Below are 21,042 nucleotides of genomic sequence, written 5' to 3'. Positions count from 1 at the left end.
CGATTCCAGTCAAGGGCATGTACAACATTGGTTGCGGGCACATCCCCGGTAGGGGGTGTGCAGGAGGCAGCTGGTCGATGTTTCTCTCTCATCGGTGTTTCTAGCTCTCTATCCCTCTCCCCTCCTCTCTGTAAAAAATCAATAAAAATATATTTTAAAAAAAAATTCTTACTACATTCTATTACACTTCTAGTTTTGTGATATAAGATCCTCACAGACCTACTCTCCCACATTTAACAATACAAAAACGATTACTTAAAGGTTCTAGAAAATAAACAAAAGCAAACAGATTTTGGAGAGGACTTGTTACTTTATTTAATTAATTAATTAATTTATTTTTTAATTTCTTTATTGATTAAGGTATCACATATTTGTCCTCATCCCCCCTTTCCCAGCCCACACCCCTCCCCACACATGCCCCCACCCACCTGTTGTCCTTAACCGCTGGTTAGGCTCATATGCTTGCACACAAGTCCTTAGGTTGATCTCTCCCCTTTACCCCCATCCTCCCCTACCCTCCCTCTGAGGCCCGACAGTCTGATCCATGCCTCCTTGTTTCTGGGTCTGTTCTTGTTCATCAGTCTATGTTGTTCATTATTTCCCCTAGATGAGTGAGATCATGTGCTATTAGAAATACACTTATAAGAACCGAAAATGAGACAAGCAATAATGGTTATGCTGACAGGCAAATGAATCAGTCTGTAGTGAGTTTCTTTCTGGGTAGGACTTGTTACCTTAAAAAGGGGAACAGCCAGGAGTGATTTGCCATTTTTAAAGGTTTCCTCTGAGGGCAGCCTGCAGTTGCAGTGACCTGTCAACTTTCTGGCCTAGAAAACCAGAGGTCAGAGCCAGCCCAAAGCCACACGAAAGGGAGAGGGGAATCCCAGAAAGAAAAAAGCTAGCAAAAGGGATTTTCAATTTCTGTGTAAAAACTATGTCCGGTCTAAGGCTGACCATTGAGGCAGAAGAACGGAGATGACAGAAGAAAGTATCAGTGAACATAAAGAAAAAGCAATAGCAATTACACAACTGGGAGAAGAAAAAATAACAAATTAGGAAAAAAATGAACCAGCTTCAGGGACCTCTGGACATCAAAAGGTCTAAAATGTTTCACTGGGGCTCTGGCTGGTGTGGCTCAGTTGGTGGGAGTGTTGTCCCAAAAACCAAAAAGTGACGGGTTCTATTTCCAGTTAGGGCACATACCCAGGCTGAGGTGAGGGTTCAATCCTGGTCCGGGCACATTCAGGAGGTACCCTATCGATGTTTCTTTGTTTCTCTCTCCCTTCCTCTCTAAAATAATTTTTTCTTAATTAAAGAACACACTCTCTCTTATAAAAAATATAAAATGTTTCACTGAAATTCCAGAGAGAATGGAACAGAAAAAAGTAATTAAATAAATTATTGGTAGAAAACTACCTAATTGTGGTGAATAACATAAGTAAACAGATTCAAGAAGCTCAGCAAACACCAAACAAGATACATATACATATATACAAATGTGTGTGCACACACACTCAGGCACATTATAGTCAAACTGATAAAAAACAAATATAAAGAGAAAGTTTTGAAAGCAGCCTGAGAAAAAAATACACATTACATACAGGGAACAATGACTCAACTGACAGCAAATGTCTTATCAGAAACTGTATAGACTAGTAAAACAGTGAACAATATCATTCAAGTTGATGAAACAACAAAATGAAATCATTAATATAAAAACATAACTTACATTAACTAGTCTTTCAAGACTAGGAATTATTAGAGATGTTTCTCCTCCATTAACATCAGGATCTTTCGGCATTTCCTTAATAGCTTGCAATATTTCTTTCATACCTCCTTCAAGTTGTTTATTTTCTTCAACTAATTCTTTTACTATAATGACATATGTTTCTCATTGAATGAATAAATTTTACACCATTTGCACTATTCTATATCGATGACAAATAGTTCACATATAGTAAAAATAACTCATTTGTAAAATGCAAATAAATATACAAAAAAAGTTCAACTATAAATCCAATGTCTGAATAGTTGAGCTGAATGATATACCTATTAAAATTACATGCATATACATATCGCATAGTTCAAAGAAATAAATCATAAGCATATTTTGCCTTCACTTTATTAAATTTTTAAAAAATCTATTTACTTTCATTATTTCATTAGAGAATAAAACAGAAAAATTAGACTTATTTATAATTACAAAAATATTCAGACTAAGAACATTCTCCGACTATGAATATAGCAGAGCAAACCAAATGGATGAGAGAAACCAACCTTATAGAGGTAATTAAGGCTAAAACAGATTAGAAAACAGAGTGTCTAAGTCCTTTCAGATCCATGATTTTCAGTATAAGATAAATAAGTAAAGAAAAATAAGAGATAATAGTAACTTACATTTACTCTGAAATTTGGCTATTATTGTTTTACTTCTTTCTAAATCTCTTTCTTTTTCAATTAGTTCTCTTGAAAGAAATTCACTCTGAACAAAACATAAATGAAATTATTTTTTTTTTACAAAGTATCACAATAGTTTAGTTCTGAACTTTTAACAAAGTTTGATTAATTGAGGTTTAACACACCAAATACAAGTTATAGAGACATAATAGCAGTCAAAAAAATAAAACCTAAATGATAAAACAGATGGTGATCCTCTTCCCATCTTCTCCCTTCCCCACCCCCGATACCCATGGCAAAAAGCAAACAGATACAATGAAGGCTTTTGTCTTTAGTATCACCATCATCTGTTTTAATATTCACACTACCTGTTCTGCCTGGCTTCTATGACGTTCAAGCTCTAGTTCTGCATTTCTATTCTGTGCTTCCTTGATCAATAAATCCTGTGCTATGACTTCATTCTAAAGAAATATTCAATAAATTAGGCAAGTTGATGAGTTCATAAAAAATGTACTGCATTTTTAGATTTAAAAAAATAGAATGTTGCATAAATTAATGCTAATGTTCAAACATTAAAAAATCTTATTGTAATTACTACTTATAGAACTTTGTTAGAAAAGAAATTTTTTAAAAAAGAGTTAATAAAAAAGCAACCCCAGGAATGCAATTTGGAGGAAAGCTCACCTGAGATCTAAGAAATACTAGTTCTCTCCATAGCTGTTCTGTAACATTTTGAACTGGATCTACCTGACATAATTCTGATTGTGCATTAACAGGCACAGGATCTGGAAGATTAACTTCAAGTTTACTTTTCAAAATCTCTGCCTGTAAGGGTACTTCACTTTTCCTTATATCTTCTTTCAAACTATCAGCACATTTTATTTGGGCATGAACCCACTCATCTTCTGGTGCCGCTATTTGTGATTTATCCATGCCAGCTTTCTTATCATGAATTTGTTGACAAAATATTGCAGATTTTTGCCTAAGTGATAACTTCCACATTAAGTCTGAAGCTGTTGATAAGGCTTGTAAAGACAAATTGCTTTCTTGTGTGAAACTTGTCTTCTCAGGTGCTTGATGGCTTTCTGACACTTTCTTCAGAGAGTCGTCAGAAGAAAAATATAGTAAGTTGTTTATTTCTTCATGACTCTCCCTACTAAAGGCACTGACTAACGATTGTAGATTTCCTAACGATTGTAGACATGGTGCTTTAAAAATCTCCCTTATTGTAATAGTTTCTGGAGGTGTATTATTATTTACTTGTGTAGATGAAGAATGTCTAGTTAAAGAGACAAAAGGATCCACTTCACTTGCTACACTATGACGAACTTCAGATAACATTCTTGGTAATGATCCTACAGTCATGTTCTCTTCTGACTCTTTCTGGTAAGACTCTGGAATACTGATTGATGCTCTCCTATGCAGCAGCTCTACTTTATCTGAACTCCTAATCTGTATTCAGAATAAATAATGTCTCATTAATCAACCTTTAAATCAATAGATTATTTAAATAAAAAAACATTTTTTAATTTAACAACTATAAAAAATAGCAATGTCTAAAGTGAGATAACAGGGCAGAAATGAAAGAACTGACCATTTTCTTTATTTTCTCTGTCATAGCAAATACTGTTTACCTTTGAATGTGCTGCATTCATATTTTCAAGGTTCATGAAATCAAATTTTCTTTCTCCCATTCTATTTTCTTGAGAAAAGTTTTCTGTTAGGTTCAGGTCCACAACTGTTAACCCTACATATAAAAAATATAACAAATTAGACATAAAAATAACTCTCCTATTATTTTAATACTTTCACTCTTTAAAACCAGAATCAAGTTTTAAATAAAAAATGATAGAATAATTACTTCTAAAATCCCTGAAAAACATGTAGTCTATACAACCTTCTCATTTAACTCACTTTTAACAAGATATTAGTATGAGAAACTAATATATACTGTATCCTCTCTATCATTCCTATTCGTTCTATATATAGTTAAAAGACATATGAAGAAAGTAGACAAAAATCTTGAATAATGAGAAAACTGGTTAATATACTAATAAATTATGAATTTTTGCCCTTCTAGAAATTTTTTGATGTACTATAGGAACTAAAATGCTAAAAAAAAAATACAAAACAAAAAAATGTATTACTCATAGGTATTTATGAACTTAGTTAAAAACAAATTTCTTTTCTATGGTCTTCAACAACTATAAGATACTTAACCAATTGTTCTCTTTATATCATGTAAGATAAACAAACAAAAAATACTAATTTTTATTCAGCAAAACATTATACAGTAAATAATAAGGTCTAAAAAAGTTTTCAATACATAACTCTCTTAAAAAAAGATAAAATATTATCAGTAACATATTAACATAAAAATTACTAAGTTTTATCATTACTAATCACAACTTACTGGCATTGTCTACAAATTAATATAGACTTTACTGTAAATTTTTCAGAAGTTCATGATGCTGAAAGTTTGTTTTTTTTTCACTTGTTTTATTGTTTTTTGTTTTGTTTATTTGTTTACCAGTTAGGTCTGAACCCAATGACACTCATTTATATAATCTTCATCAGGCCATTATTTTTATTTACTAAACTTGTAGCAGAACCACAGTAATAGAGAGATGACATTTCTAACATACGGAAAATTTCAGATCCAGACGATTCATTTTCCAATGATTCTTTTAAAGGTTTGGAATAACTGAGTATACCTGAAGTGGCAGTTCTTTTTCCTTTTTCTTGAGCCATTTGGCGGATTTTTTTTTTCAGGTCAAGTCGTTCTTCCTCTAAACTTTCAATCTATAAAGTAAACATGATTAGTACTTTTCTTTAGTTCAACCAGAAAAATAACCAATTGACACTGCACTTGCCTCTTTCAAAAGAATCTGGTTTTCGGCTCTGTACTGATGTTGTTTTAAACTTTTGCTATTTCTAAATTCAGTTAAATCAATCATTGTCTTCGGTTCAAGGCCTAAAATAGAAAGTAATGTGATTAAAATCTTATCAACATTCAAATGAACTACAAAAAGTTCATATAGCAGCTAGTTATCATAAAGCAACTGGTTATAATTTATTAAGTCAGCATCACTACAGAATAGGGTATATTTTGTGCAATAACTTTCCTGATGTTTGAACTATAACCCTCCAAGTTTAAATTTTGTCACAATTATTAATGAAAATCCTGACAAAAAATATTTAGGATCTATCTTCTCCATGTTTCCCTGTCACAGAGGTACTATAAATGTAGTAATTAAGAACATAATTAAGTCATAGGGATAAAACTGTATAATTATATACATTTTGGCTTGTTGTCAGGGATATATTAAAATCAACCCAAATCAAGAGTTAGTGCAGTGCCTGGCACAGAGTAGTCATTATTTAATATCAATATCAAGAATATTGGCTGCTCTGCCTGTGGAGTAGCCACTCTCTGTCTCAGTGCTTCACTAATACACTCTCTTTCATCTTAAACTCTGAAAAAAGAAAGAATATTATCATGACTAGTCTCGTGCTTCCAGTGTGCATGTATCATAACTTTCTATTACTTAAGCAGCTATGTTCTGAAAACCAGATATTAAGATTGTCTCAAATAATTACCAAGTTTTGCCGGCTTTACAGTACAGAAAATCTGCTATCTGGATGGCTCAGTCAACTTTAGGAACTTCCAGATCCAAGTTGGCTATCATGTGATAAGCCATCTATCAGAAGTGTAACTTGAGGTCCTAACATGACTCTGGGTCCTAGTTAGATACATTTTTACAGATAAATCATCTGTATAAAATACTTATTTTTCCTTCCTCTAGATAACAGTTTTTACAGATGATCATGTTAATTCTAAGAAAGCATTAACAGGTATTTACCAAATAAAATCAAATCATTATTTAGATCTTTATTTTCATTTTAAAGTAGCAATTTAGATTAGAGTGGCAAAACATTAAAACTGGTAATATTCACTAATAAGGTGTTTATTGAAATCAATATATAACTTCTCAAGCTATATTTATTACTTCTTAGAATCAATAGTAACCTTAAAATACTCAACCAAAGAAAAACTTAAGCAGTCTAAATTATGAAAGTCAAGTACTTAAAAGTCTTAGAAAGGTTTATACAGTATAGTATTTCTAAATGTCCTCAAGAATTCTTATGAAACAAAGGCATCTTACAAACTGACATGGGTCACATAGACATTACTTTGATTGAAAAAAATTAAAGGGTTAACTTCTAATGTGTGGTATTAACTTAGCAGACTTTTATTTTTAGACCAGCAGTTATTATTGAGGAGACCCTGGCCTGCACAGAGCAGTGTTCCAGTCCTGCCAAAGCCTCAATCCCACATCAATCAGAGTAGCTCCACTTTATTTGTTTTAAAGATTTTTATAAAAGAATGTATTTCAAAAAAATACAGTCAACTATTTAAAAATAATAAACAATCAAAAAGGAAAACTGAAAATGACTTGACAATTAGGATTGAGTAAAAGACATATCTTAAAAGATGACTCACCCACACGCTCTCTAAGTGCCTCATTTTCATCAAGGAAATCATTGATCTTCATCTCAAGTTTATTGATTTCCTTTGTCAATCCTTCAATCTCTCGATCTCTTATTTTAATTTGGTTTTTACAATTCTTTATTTCAATAACAGCATCTTCTAAACCATATACTCCCTAAAAAATACCCAATCTAATTTAAATATAACATGATATATTTGGAATAAATTATTAAACTCATGAATTTATTTTCTTATTAAGTCTGTGGGAAAGTGCACATATACCTAAGGTCTGCATCACTAAACTGTTTTTTACTGTGCTTTAAAAAAAAAAAAAGTCCAATAATGATGACAGAAAATGGAAGAGTTGAAACTTCTCAATACAACACCCTAATAGCAAAGTGACTCAGAATATTACATGTAAAAGGCTTCACAAAATATAGAAAATAGATAGTAAGGGTTAATCGGCAATACCATTACAATATGTAAATCATTTCTTGCCTGACTTAGTGGTAATCAGATTTTAAAATATATATAAAAAAAGTACAAAGTCAGGCTGTGTTGGCACGGTAGGCAATAAAAGAGCCCCTGTTATAACTTTTATCAAACTAACCAGGTGTCAAATCTACATGGTGGCATACTGACACAGATTACAAAGAACCTAATCCTGCTGCCTCACCAAAGCTGATTATCTGGCAAATGGTTTCAAAACAATTCTCCTGCCAAAAAGTAAATGCTACGCAAAAGTTTGAATAGTTTAATATAAATTGATTAGGATAATCTTTATCATAAGATATTTCTGGAATGCTTTTAAATGGTATGCAGTAAATGGCATAGAATAGTGTAACTGTGTCAAGAAAAACTCTAAACTCCTTGACTGACAAGATAAAAATACATACAGATTCATAATCTTTTAATCGCTTCAGAGTCTCAACTAGTTCTTTATCCTTTTCCTTAGCATCAGCCTCAGCCAGTTCAGCTGTTCTCTCAGCCTCTTTAGTCTTCTCTTCTAAAATTTGAACCTTAGATTGCATTTTCATATAATGAGTCTGTTGAGAAAGTGTTGAAGCACCTACAAGGTAAAAGTGAAAATCATAAATGATTTGAATTGATTACTCATTCCTTTAAGTCACTGATTCCAATATGGGTGCAGAAAAAGTGATATATCACTAAAAAAGCCGTTTTAATATCACAATTTCTTATTTACAAAATAAAGCTCTAATTTGGTTGTATTAATAAAACTAAAAAAGTAAAGTGCAATAAAATCTCAGCTGAAGGGGTATGGATTATAAAAGATTGCAAAACACTGCTTTACAAAGAATGATCACTATGCAAAGACTGCTAACATTTTTCTAATATTTAACCTCTCTTTTGTCCACTGTGATAAACTATGGAATTTTAGCTGGACATATGACCACTTGAAATAAACACTAAATTTCTACTTACACTCCAGCAGCTTCGTGCAGTCATGTGACTAATGCGGTACAGATAGCAAAGCCATGTGCACATTTTAAGAAATATTGGTGTGTGTTTTTAGGATTTACTGTCCTAAATCCTAGAGCCTCCCCTCCCCGCCTTTACAGTCTCTAGGTCACTCTTTCCTCTTATAGATCTGGTGTGTTAGCCTCAGGAAGACGGCTGGGGTCAGGGTTGAAGAGCACTGCTTGATGAGACCCACAAAGTGGCTGCAACTGCATGACCAGAGCCTGCAAATTGCAGCTCCTCATAGAGTGCCTTCATCTGGACCACCTTCTCAGACTTTCTGCCCATAATTCCGCTGCAGGATCTGGCGCTGTTCCAAAGAGGCCCGTTGCAGACACTGAACCACCAGCCAGCTGCACTTGTTGTCCTGGATGTCAACGTCAATCTTGCGTGTCACACTAGAGTCCACAAAGAGGTCAAGGTGGTCATCCTTAATCTGAAAGAGCTCTCCCATCTCCAGCAGGAACTTCTTGGCATTGGCATGTTCCTTCCCTTCTCAATGCCCGCCATATACTAGTTTACATGGCAGCCACTACAAGAAGGCAGAGTAGAAAGCTAACTTACACTTAACAACAGATTTGTACCTCTTTTCAGTGAATCTGCCCACGTTGCCCTGCAGGGCTGTGATGAAGTCCAGGCTCTGTCCAATCTCAGCCTGATAGGAACTCTGCAGAAAGAGCTTGATCAGGTTCAGGTAATAGGCTGCTCCCAGCAGCAGAGCTTCAGCAGTTGGTAGATACATGCTTCCGTAAGCACAGCATCACGGATGGCATCCAAACCTATGCCTGGCTTCGGATACCAACACATCTAGCCCTTGTCAGGTGAGGGATGAGTCCATAATGTTGTCTGACACCAGAAAGAAAGCCTGGAGCAGTTCCACACACCAGCCCACAATTATGCCTACTGGAGACTATCAGCATCCATCCTGCTTTCTGGGTTCCACCAGGTCCTGGAGTGTTATGAGTACCAACATATCCCGCTGGTACTTACCTGCAATAGCATTGTACTCCAGGACCTCCTTGAGCCAGGCAATAGCATCTCTTGTATCTGGGTGCCCCATGTCACCCTCAGTTAACACCCTGACAATCTGGGATAAGTGCTGGATGAAATTCTGCTATTTTTGGTCATAAACATCCAATTTCTGGTCTCCATTCATTCTGTTTCTGGATGCTGGTCAAGAAATGCTTTTAAAGGAAAGAAGTGAATCTTTCTTTTCTCTTTCCTCCCTCCTGGCAGCTGGAATATATACATTGAGGCTGGAACTCATACAGTCTTCTTAGGACATGAGATGGAAACCAGATGTCAAGATAGGCAGAGTATACAAAGTATCTGATATCTTATTTGTGCAGTTATCACACTAACCCTCAACTAGTTGCCTCAGTTTTGTTTATGTCATGAAAACAGAGATATCTATCCTGCTTAAACCATTATTACATTTGATTTTCTGTCACCTGCAGCTAAACTTAAAACTAACTAATAGCTAAAAAAAATCACTACTTTATTACCTTAACAAACTATTACTAGACCAAAATATAATATTCCTATCATTGTAAAGTTTATTGACACAGATCATTTTTATACTCATCTTACCTAATAAAAGAGAAACATGCAAATTAACTATCACTCCGCTATGCCCACAGCCAATCAGAGTATGCAAATTAACTCAACAAAGATGGAGGTTAATTTGCAAATGCAGGCGCAGAGCGGTGTGAAGCCTGCTATGAGGGGAAGGAGGGCAGCGGAGGGAGCTACTGGAGTGGTGCTCCAGACAGAAGCGAGGACTTGCCGGCTCCTGGCAGGCCCGGGAGCGGGGACTTGCCGGCTCCTGGCGGTTGGGGTGGGGAACAGGGACTTGCTGGTTCCCAGGCAGCTGGGAGTGAAGCCAGGGGCCTATTCTTGCACGAATATCGTGCAACGGGCCTCTAGTCCATAATAAACATCTACTGATTCATTGGGCATATACTTATGTATTGGTATTGGACTAGTGTGGGAGATCACTTTTGTATAAGAAATGAGCCCTGTGCTCTGGAGTCAACAGCCTCGCTGGAGAAATGTGACAGAGGTTGAGTGGTCCCCAATATCCATTCTCCCTTTCCTCCACATGGCCCTCCATAATATTTACCTGTCTATACTTCAGTATGTGCTCTTTGCCTCTTTCCCCTTCTTCCTTCATCTTGCTTTCTGAAACGTGGATGTGACGCTAAAGCTACATTTCGAATAAGGCAGATGAGGGCAACACCCCTGTGCAATGGTCTAGATCAGTGGTCGGCAAACTCATTAGTCAACAGAGCCAAATATAAACAGTACAACGATTGAAATTTCTTTTGAGAGCCGAAAACCAACTTCTGGGCATGGCCCACGAAGTTTCAATTGCACTGTACGTGCGCACCCGCACGTGGTATTTTCTGGAAGAGCCACACTCAAGGGTCCAAAGAGGCGCATGTGGCTCGCGAGCCGCGGTTTGCCGACCACTGGTCTAGATTCAGGCATTTCCTAATTCCAATGCACAAATGAGGAATACATTACTATCTTGATTTTGTTACTATTTTTCAGATCTGTTTCTGACAGCTAAACCTAATCCTAACTAATGAAAGGGGAAAGACCATTAGCGGTCATATTTACAAGTTAAATTCAAGATATAGAGTATACTCCAATACACACATCTGTGGGCTTTAGAGGTCAAATGCTGTGACTGACTGAGGTTGAAGTGTCATTAGATAAGACCTCTACCTTATTCAACAGCAGAGATCAACTGCCACTTTCTCCTGTTGGCTGGAATGTATAACATCCATAATATCAGTCATCCTTTTAAAGCACTTTAAACTACTGCCAACGTGTAATTCTAATACACACATTATACACACATATAGAAATATGTATATCAAGTGGGCCTTGATGTTGCTCAACAATCACACATTTTCCTAGTCTGTTCATTCTTCCAGATGACCATTTCATACTTCCTCTTTTCTACTTGCTCCTCAAACTTCTAATACATATTCCCCTATCCTCACTTTCAGCTGAGAACCCTGTTTCCTGTTTACTGAGAAAACAGAAGCAACCAGAGAAATTCTGCAAGTTCTCACTGAAACATGGGGATCGGGGTGCAGACTTCTTCTGTGGGTTTTTGCCCTACGAAGTTTGAATAAATTCGCATACAAAAAGGCTTCTTTAATAAAAAATGTAGAAGTTTATTGGAAGCAGATACAAACTCAAAATGGGAAAGGCCTGTTTTTTCCCTCTTTCATGGGAAAAAAATCCAAAATTTGAATGTATAATTTGTAATTTGTTGAGTCTTTTTGTCTCTGGGTTTATAAGGCTGCAGTTTTCTGTCTGAGGTATTGTATATTCTGGAGACCATTCTTTTCCTTACTGTGTCTCTTCCACCATGGGATCTTAGTCTTGTAATAAGTTTTCACGATCCCCATTTTCATGTTGTCGTTTTTTTTTGGTTATTTTATTTGTCCAGGTTGGAGTTATTTTAGACCACCCTATGGCTTCCTTTTAGTTGTCCTAGCTGGAGATGTTTTATTACCGCTTAGGTCAGGGCTGTTTTAGTTGTTCAGGCCAGAACTGCCTCCATCCTTCTTGGACTCTGCCTCCCTTCCTGTCTTAAGCTAGTTAGTTAACCCGTTTCATCACTATCAGGACATCTGCCCAGCCACCTGCATCTGAATCCATACATCCCACCTTCCGCGCTGTTGCTGGGAATGAAATCTCTGTGCTCCCAAAGCCAACTGCTCTGCTGGAGCACATTACCATCCCTTTGCCTTCTCAAGGTCATTGCTCCCAAAGGTTCTTCTCTCCCTCCCCTGCTTCATTAATTCACTGTTTCTTCTTTATGGATCTCTCCTATTAACCTAAAAGCATGATTATTTCTCCCATTTTACAGAGAAAAACATTTTCATCACTCTTTTTTGCCCTCAAGTAACCACTCTATTTTTCTCATTTCCTTCATAGAAACACTCCACAAGTCTGTATCTGTTCTCTCTAGTTCATGTTGAACCATTTTCTCTTGAATCAAAAATGACCACTGCTAATGGTCAATTTTCAGTGGTTAATTGACTCATCGCAACAATGAATACAACCCTGAATACAGTTGTTTATCCTCCTCCTTGATGACACTATTCATGTGGCTTGCAGAACTCAACATGCTCTGGTTTTCCTCCCATCTTCTTGGCCATTCCTTTTCATCTCCCAAGCCTCTAAAGTAAAAGTATTCCAGGGCTCAGTCTTTACATTTTTCCTCTTAACCAATATTTTCTCCCTTGATATCAGTGAGCCTCACGATTTGAAGTAACATTTCTATGTACATGGTTCCCAAATTTATATCTTTAGCCAAGATGGTTCTCCTGAACCTCAGACTTCTGTACACAAGGACCTATTTAACACTTTAACTCAAATGTCTAATAATCACATTAAATCTGACATGCCTTGTTTAACTAAGTACCTGGTCATTACCAACCTGGCCCTTTCACAGCCCTCCCCAGTGTTGAAACTAAACATCCTGATAACTCTTCCTCTTACACCTGATCTATTGGCAAATTTTATTTCTATCACCTTCAAAATACATCCAGAACTGACTACATATAATAACTCCACTGCTCTAAGCTACTATCACCTCTCCAAAGGTTATTATTATTGACTAGAGGCCCGATGCACGAAATACATGCAAGAGTAGGCCTTCCTTCCCCCGGCTGCTGGCACTGGCTTCCCTCTGGCACCTGGGACCCAGGCTTCCCTCACATCCCCGGCTTTGTCTGGAAGGTCACCCAGAAGTACATCCAGTCTACTTAGCATATTATGCTTTTATTATTATAGATTATTATAGATAATACTAGAGGCCCGGTGCACGTGTGGCCTGAGGGGATCAGGCTGAAACCAACATCCAACATCCCCCAAGGGATGTAGTAGTGTGCCAAGCGGCAAGCGGCCGGTGAAGAGCCACTCCCACTCATCCCAGCCCCACTCATCCCGGTCAGCTGAGCGTCTGCCCCAGTCTTCCACCGCTGTCCCTCGCATCTCCTGGTCTTCCACACCCAGCTATGGAGAAGTGGGCCCCGAGGGCAGAGCTCCCACGGCCTCGCTAGAAGTGCAGACTGAGGCTCGGAGAAGTGGGGCGAGAGCCCGAGGGGTGCCTGGGGCAGACTGGGGAGTTGTGGTAGCTGTGAGGTCAGGCTGCCCACTTCACGCACTGTCCTGCAAGTCCTGGGGTGGCTCCGGTCTGATAGGAGGAGGCGGGCACTAGGGATGGAGTTCGTGGTCTCTTTTTTCTCTCCCTCCATCCCTCAATCCTGGCTGCCTGGGGAGGATGCGTCTGGAGGGGTTGACGGGGATCAGGGGCGCTGTGCCTCTGGAGCGGTGCCTGGGGAGTGGCAGAATTTGGGCCGATGGCCCGGCTTCCCAATGCAAACTGCAGCTCAGCCCCACCTGCTTGCAATTTTTCAGACTCAATGGCCTGTTTCTCTTTTTGTCTGTCCAAGTTGACTGCCCCCTGGTGCTCAGTGCAAATTCGTGCACAGGTGGGATGCCTTGGCCTGGCTGGCGATTGGGGCCAATCAGGGCCATCTCACCCAGTCTAGATTGGGGCGGCTGGCTGGGGGGAGGGATAGTGGCAGGTTGGCTGGCCAGTCCCGATCAGGGCCATCAGGGCGGGGAAGGGACTGCGGGAGGTTGGCCGGTCATAGGAAGTTGGCTGTGGGAGTGCACTGACCACCAGAGGGCAGCTCCTGCATTGAGAGTCTGCCCCATGGTGGTCAGTGCATGTCATAGTGACTGGTTAACTGGTCATTCGGTCGACTGGTGGTAAAGGTTGCTTAGGCTTTTATATATATAGAATAGAGGCCCGGTGCATGAATTCATACACGGGTGGGATCTGGCTGGCCCACCCTGATCGGGGCTGATTGGGCCGGCGGGTGGAAGGGCCACAGGCAGTTGGCCGGCTGTCCCCACCCCCAATTGGGGGGGGGGGACAATCGGGGGCGGGGCCGGCCAGGGGGAGGATCTGTGGGCGGTTGGCTGGCTGGCCCCGCTCCCTGGTCGAACTCCCGGTTGAGGGGACAATTTGCATATTAGCTTTTATTATACAGGATTATTGCAATAGTTTTATAATAGGTCTCTCTGCTTCTGTCCTTACCCCTCCTATACTGATTTAGGCAGATACAGCCTAAATCAAATTATATCACTTCTGTCTTCAGAAACTTTCTTTGGTGTCCCTTCTCACTTAAAGTAAAAGCCAAATTCTTTACAATGAACTTTAAGGCTCCATATGATATGACTCCTGGCTACATTTCTGATCTCTTCACCAACTACTGCCCACTTGCTCACTCTGCTCCAGTCCCAAAAGCTTGTTGTTCCTCAAGCATACATGGTACACTCCTGCTTCAGTGCCTTCACACTTATTCCCACTGTTTAGGGGACATTTACATAGCTCACTTCCTCACTCCCGTTAAGTTTTTGTTCAGATATCCCCAACCACACCACCAACCACTATCACCATTCTATCACTGACAGCTGCATACACACACATAGGCTCACCATTAGCTCTCCTTTGTGCCTATTTCTTTTAACTTCAGGATTATAATAAATATAACATAAACTTATTATGAACAGTTTGCATAAATGTGCTCTGATATATCTATAGTATGTAGTACTGTGGAAGTATAAGACCACTGATGTTTTAAGGGCTTATATTCAGAGTATTCAATGTGTTAAACAAGGTAGTATGACCCAGGATAGGAAGAATATAAGACATTAAGTTGGGTAAGATTAATTCAAATGTTGACAAGTCAAATTACGGCTGAAAACTATGTGCAATGCCATACATTGATCAAAACTTTATTGTCTTCCATTCTATATTAATTATTAAAAGGGGTTTAAATAAAGAAAATCAATTATATCACCATTTTCATTTCTTTCATTCAGCCAACCTAGTAATAAAGGTTAATGTGATTTTCATCAGAGAAAAAGTATAGAAAATATTTGCATGAATTACGAATTTAAACACTAGTAGGATATGTAAAGTAGTTAATATCCCATACAATTTTTTGAAAATATAATAAAATTCATATAGAGAAAAAACAATAATATATCTATTGACATGACATGCTTTTATTTTTTAAAAGTATTTTAAAATGTGACGGTATATACAATAATGATATACTTATACAATATTAAATTACCTTTGTTTCTTTGGAGCTCATTTTTCAAATCTTCAATAATAAACGTATTTTTTTCCATTTCTTTTGTATATTGTTCTACTTGCTCAGTGAGCATCTTAATATGACTGTCTCGTTCCTGTATACCCTATAAAGTATTTTTGAATATTACATATTATCTTTTCATCAATATTAACATACATTTTTAAAGTAAGGAAAAAAGTAGGTCTTGCCCAACCAGTGGGCTCAGTGGTTGAGTGTTGACCCATGAACCAAGAAGTCACCAGACTGATTCCCCATCACGGCACGTGCCCGGTTGAGGGCTCAACCCCCAGTAGGGGCATGTGTGCAGTAGGCAGCTTATCCATGTTTCTACTTCTCTCCCTCTCCCTTCCTCTCTCTCTAAAAGTCAACGAAACATATTTTTAAATAGAAATTATTTTTTTAAAAAGGTAGGTCTTGTTTGTTTTAATAAACTAGAATATATTTTTTGTGGGTTAACATATGCCTTTTACTATCTTATATATCTCAATTGCACTATACAACATTAAGTACAATGCTGTCATCTAATACATAAAGATGATTTAATGGCTAACACTCCAGCAAATAGGAATTCTAGAACTCTAATATTTGTAGCTTCTTAGCGTTCCTTTTATGTTACTTTTTCCCATCATTCACTCAATTCCATCTTTTTACCATTTTGTATGTTTGTGTTTAGCCCTGTGCATCCTCACTTACTTAACTTAGCTTTTACCTCTGCAGTACTCAAAATCATTGTCCCTTGAAATTGTTATTGACCAAATACTTCCAAAATTTCCTTCTCTTTTGAATTATGACTATAGAGCACTGAAAATGAAAGTGTAATTTCTTTCTCTATGTATTTGTACTAAAACTGAAATCCTTATGTAGTACAGTCTCATAACCACACTTTTAGCCTATTTCACATTGTATAGGATATTTCAGCACTAAAATACAATATAATAAACTTTAACAACAGAGTATTAAGATGTTTCAAACTTCTAAAAACTTTTAATAGTTTCATATTAAATAACTCCCAAATCAAAACAATGAATATATTATCTGCATCAAAGCAGAAAAATACACAAAATAATTATATTCCCAACTCAAAACTTACTTCTGATTTTTTTGTGGGACTGGATGGTATAAGAAACTTCAAGAGACTTTATTATATATCCAATAGTGCAAGCCACTGTATTAGGCACTGGTGATATAAGACAGTACAAGGTTTCATTGCCAACTTTAATAAAACTGGTTGTTAAACCAAATTTTGAGAAGGTTTTACCTGTTGTAGAGCCATAACGTTACTTTTATCAGCATCAAGCTGGGCATTTTTCAGTTTCTCCCTCAGGTTATGTAACATTTGCTGATATTCAATAATTTCATCATCTTTAGAAGACAAAATTAACTGGAAATAAATGAAATAGGATCGGTTACATAAGAGAAAAATGAATAAACCATTCCTCAATTATGATAAATACTCTTATACTATGGGAGATTTAAAAACAATACAGGAAATAAAATTCTTTGAAGTGAAAAAGTATCAACAACTATTGAGTAATCATTGTTCCTTTTGTGTGTACAACTTGAATTTCAAATAGGAAATGATTCAAAAATATATACTGTGATTTTTGTTATTCTAGGAATTGATTCTCTAAACAATCTCAAGCTTTCAAAACCCATTCCTAAAACAAGAAGTTAAAAAGACTTGCATGTATTACAAAAAGTTTTGTACAACTAATCTTTTTTTTTTAAATAGAATTTTGTTGATTTCATAGAGGAAGGGAGAGGGAGAGAGAGATAGAAGCATTAATGATGAGAGAGAATCACTAATTGGCTGCCTCCTGCATGCCCCACACTGGGGATCAAGCCTGCAACCTGGGCATGGGTCCTGAACGGGAATCGACTGTGACCTCCTGGTTCATAGGTCGACACTCAACCACTGAGCCATACCAGCCAGGCAGTGTAATTAATCTTTATGAAGAAAACATTAAAGTGCCACTGAGAAGCATAAAATATCTTGAATGAATGAAAAGTATCTTATAGTGCTGTATTAAAGGGGAGGTTAGCCCTCCCCTTGACAAGGATGGAAAAGATGCTCGGGCATGTTAACATGCATAGGGTTAAGGCATTGCCACCTACTTCACAGCAGCTAACCTTTGTTTTTTAATACTGTATTGCATATTTGAAAATAGCTAGGGGAATGGATCTTGAAAGTTTTCATCACACACAAAAAAATTGTAACTATGTATACAATGTTGGATGTTCCATTCAGTGATGGATGTTAACTGAACTTATTGCAGTGATGATCATTTTCCTATATATACAAACTAGAGGCCCGGTGCATGAAAATTCATGCACTGGAGGGGGGGTCCCTCAGCCAGGCCTGACCCCTCTCACAGTCTGGGAGGCGACCCAGCGATCAGGGGAAGGTGATGCCCCATCACACCTCTGTTGCTGCCACTGCCAGCAGCGCAAGCCATGGCCGGCCCTGGTTACGCCGCCAAACGAGGCTTGCCTGTGCCTCAGGCCGGCCCTGGGCGGCTGGGGGGCTGAGGAGACTGGGGAACTCCGGAGGCAGGAGCACGGAGCGGCCTAGGCCTGGCCTTGCCGTGCGCCTGCCACCCTGGTGGGGCTGAGGGGACTGGGCACCACCATCTTGTGGCTGTGGCACTGCCATCTTTGAGGGCGGGACAGTCAATTAGCATATTCCCTTCTTATTGGCTGTGGGCGCTGCCATCTTTAAGGGCTTGGCAGTCAATTAGCATATTCCCTCCTTGTTGGCTGTGGGTACAGCCATCTTTGAGAGCGTGGTAGTAAATTAACATATTCCCTTTTTATTGGCTGTGGGCACCGCCATCTTTGAGGGCAGGGCAGTCAGTTAGCATATTCCCTCCTTATTGGCTGTGGGAGTCACCATCTTTGGGACAGTGTGAGGGTCAATTAGCATATCTACTCTTTATTAGATAGGATATGAAATCATTACACTGTGCACTTGAAATAATGTTATATCAATTACACCTCAATTAAAAAAAAAAGAAAGGAATCTTGTGTTCTTTGCTAGTAGGACCAAATATCAACAGCAATCTATAAATTAATTTATAAACTGAATACATACACAATAAAATAATATTTTTAAAAACTATTTCTAGCCTAGCCAGTTTGGCTCAGTGAATAGAGCACTGGCCCGCAGACTGAAGAGTCCAAATTTGATTCTGGTCAAGGGCACATACCCCAGTTGCAGGTTCGATCCCTGGCCCTGGTTGGGGGTTGTGCAGGAAGCAACCAATCAATGTGTCTCTCTCACATCAATGTTTCTCTCTTTATGTCTCTCCCCCTCCTTTCCACTTTCTCTAAAAATCAATGGAAAAATATTCTTGGGTGAGGAATAACCAAAAAATATATATGTGTATATATATATTTTTTTCTAAAATTTATATTAAAAAACACATTTATAAGGAAGAGTCTAAAAACAGAAAAATTAGAACAGCTTTTTGCAAATATTCACACATAACAATAATTATAACAAGTATACATGGTTAAAAATAGATCCATCGATATAAAAAAGAGAGTACTAAACTAAATTCAAATTCAACAGGAGTTTGTTGTAATAAAAATGAAACTGCATTTTAATAGGAGAATGATAAAATATTCAATAAATGATGTTTGGACAATACTAGCTCTATTGCATACATATCTCATTTTTTATACCAAAATGAATTACATATACTTCAAAGATCTAAATGTAAAAAATGAAACTAGAAGATACTAGAAGAAAATATGAGGAAATAATTTTATATTTAGAATCCTTTCTAATTATGATACAATGGCCAAAAGCCATAAAATATACAACTATATAATACATAAAAAATATTTCAAAGCAAAAAAATACCATAAGCCAAAACACAAATGACAAACTGAAAGAATATAGTTGCAATGTGTATCACAATTATGCTTTTATCAATTTATTCTATAGCTATACATTCTCAAAATAATGAATATACAAAGATATTTCATTAAAATAGCTTCCAACAGCAAAAATTGGAAACCTCCTAAATATTACACAAAGAAATATTACACAGCCATTAAAAAGAACAATGCAATATTATATGCACTGATATAATGTTTCTTAAAAGATACTAAGCAGCCTGGCCTGTGTTGCTCAGTGGTTGAGTGTGGACCCATGAACCAGGAGGTCACAGTTCAATTCCCAGTCAGGGCACATGCCTGGGTTGTGGGCTTGATCCCTGCTGGGAGTGTGCAGCCAGTCAATGATTCTCTCTCATCATTAATGTTTTTCTTTCTCTCTCCCTCTCCCTTCCTCTTTCTGAAATCAATTAAAAAAACAACAACACATTTTAAAAATCTATTTATAAAATTTTAAAAAATTACTAAGCAAGAAGGTAGATACTAAGAGGGTGGGCTAGAAAGAGTCAATGGGGAAAAAGCGGATATATGTAATACTTTTAACAATAAAGCTTAAAAAAAAGAGAAATATCTGAACAAAAAAAAGATACTAAGCAAATACAAAGTACAAAAGAATACATATGCTACCATCTCTCCTCTCAAAATTAAATATAGTAAAAACAACTTTTCTTCCCAGGGATTGGTTAATTATGCCTCACAAGTCAAATCTGGCCTACTACCTATTTTTGTAAAGATGTATTAGTACTTTGCTCATTCATTTATATATTGTCTACACTTGCTTTCATGCTATACTAGTAATAGCAGAGTTGAATAATGATACCAAAGACAAAAAGGGCTAAAATATTTACTTCCTGGCCTTTTACAGAAGGTTTATTGTCCTCTAATTGCCTTTGTTTAAAATGTAGATTATGAGCTTCCCAAGTGATAACCAATTCCAAATAACCAGTAAGATTTATGTGAATCCTGTTAGAAACATTGACTATAGAAGTGATAGCTTTTATAATTAAAATTAGAGGCCCGATGCACGGATTTGTGCACTGTTGGGGTCCCTACGGCTGGCCTGAGCTCTCTCGCAATCCAGGACCCCTCGGGGCACGTTGGAGGCCCGGTGCATAGATTCGGCCCAATCCCCATAGGCCAGGCTGAGGGACCCCACTGGTGCACGAATCCATGCACCAGGTGCCCACTCTAGTATGCATATAAGATCTTTAGTTAATCTCTTCCCACCCTCCCCCATTCCTCCTCCCCTCTGAAATTCATCAGTCTGTTCCATGTTTCCATGCCTGTGCATTGAGTGTCAGCCACCTGATGGTCAGTGTGTGTCACAGCTACTGGTTGAACGGACGGTAGCTTAGGCTTTTATATATATAGACTAGAGGCCCGGTGCACGAATTCATGCACAGGTGGTATCCCTCGGCCTGGCCGGCGATCGAGGCCTATTTGCCTGGGGGGGGGGGGGGCGCGCCACTGGCCAGGGAAAGGGACTCCAGGAGGGGAGGGACTGTGGGAGACTGGCTGGCTGGGGGAGGGGGGGGAGGTGCAGGAGGTTGGCTATGGGAGCATACTGACCACCAG

General features: G+C 37.9%; 1 protein-coding gene, 1 non-coding gene and 1 pseudogene across 2 annotated transcripts in view; 1 reads left to right on the top strand and 2 right to left on the bottom strand.

The window, feature by feature from the left end:
• CEP290 (centrosomal protein 290) overlaps nucleotides 1-21,042 on the bottom strand; it is a 119,513-nt gene that overhangs the window by 82,600 nt on the left and 15,871 nt on the right. The window contains exons 11-19 of the mRNA XM_054718811.1: nucleotides 16,826-16,948; nucleotides 15,547-15,670; nucleotides 7,786-7,958; nucleotides 6,902-7,064; nucleotides 5,271-5,371; nucleotides 5,112-5,199; nucleotides 4,032-4,144; nucleotides 2,398-2,482; nucleotides 1,730-1,872 (exon numbers count right to left, since the gene is read on the bottom strand). Of these exons, the coding sequence (XP_054574786.1) occupies nucleotides 1,730-1,872; nucleotides 2,398-2,482; nucleotides 4,032-4,144; nucleotides 5,112-5,199; nucleotides 5,271-5,371; nucleotides 6,902-7,064; nucleotides 7,786-7,958; nucleotides 15,547-15,670; nucleotides 16,826-16,948 (1,113 nt within the window). The remainder of the gene's footprint in view (nucleotides 1-1,729; nucleotides 1,873-2,397; nucleotides 2,483-4,031; nucleotides 4,145-5,111; nucleotides 5,200-5,270; nucleotides 5,372-6,901; nucleotides 7,065-7,785; nucleotides 7,959-15,546; nucleotides 15,671-16,825; nucleotides 16,949-21,042) is intronic.
• On the bottom strand, nucleotides 8,478-9,524 carry LOC103288065 (farnesyl pyrophosphate synthase-like; annotated as a pseudogene).
• Nucleotides 17,586-17,708, top strand: LOC114232349 (U6atac minor spliceosomal RNA). The gene has a single exon (XR_003618394.1). It is a non-coding gene; the product is annotated as a U6atac minor spliceosomal RNA (small nuclear RNA).

Source organism: Eptesicus fuscus, chromosome 7, assembly GCF_027574615.1.
Source record: "Eptesicus fuscus isolate TK198812 chromosome 7, DD_ASM_mEF_20220401, whole genome shotgun sequence".
In the NCBI taxonomy this organism is placed as follows: Eukaryota; Metazoa; Chordata; class Mammalia; order Chiroptera; family Vespertilionidae; genus Eptesicus; species Eptesicus fuscus.
This window is presented reverse-complemented; position numbering and strand designations above follow the sequence as displayed.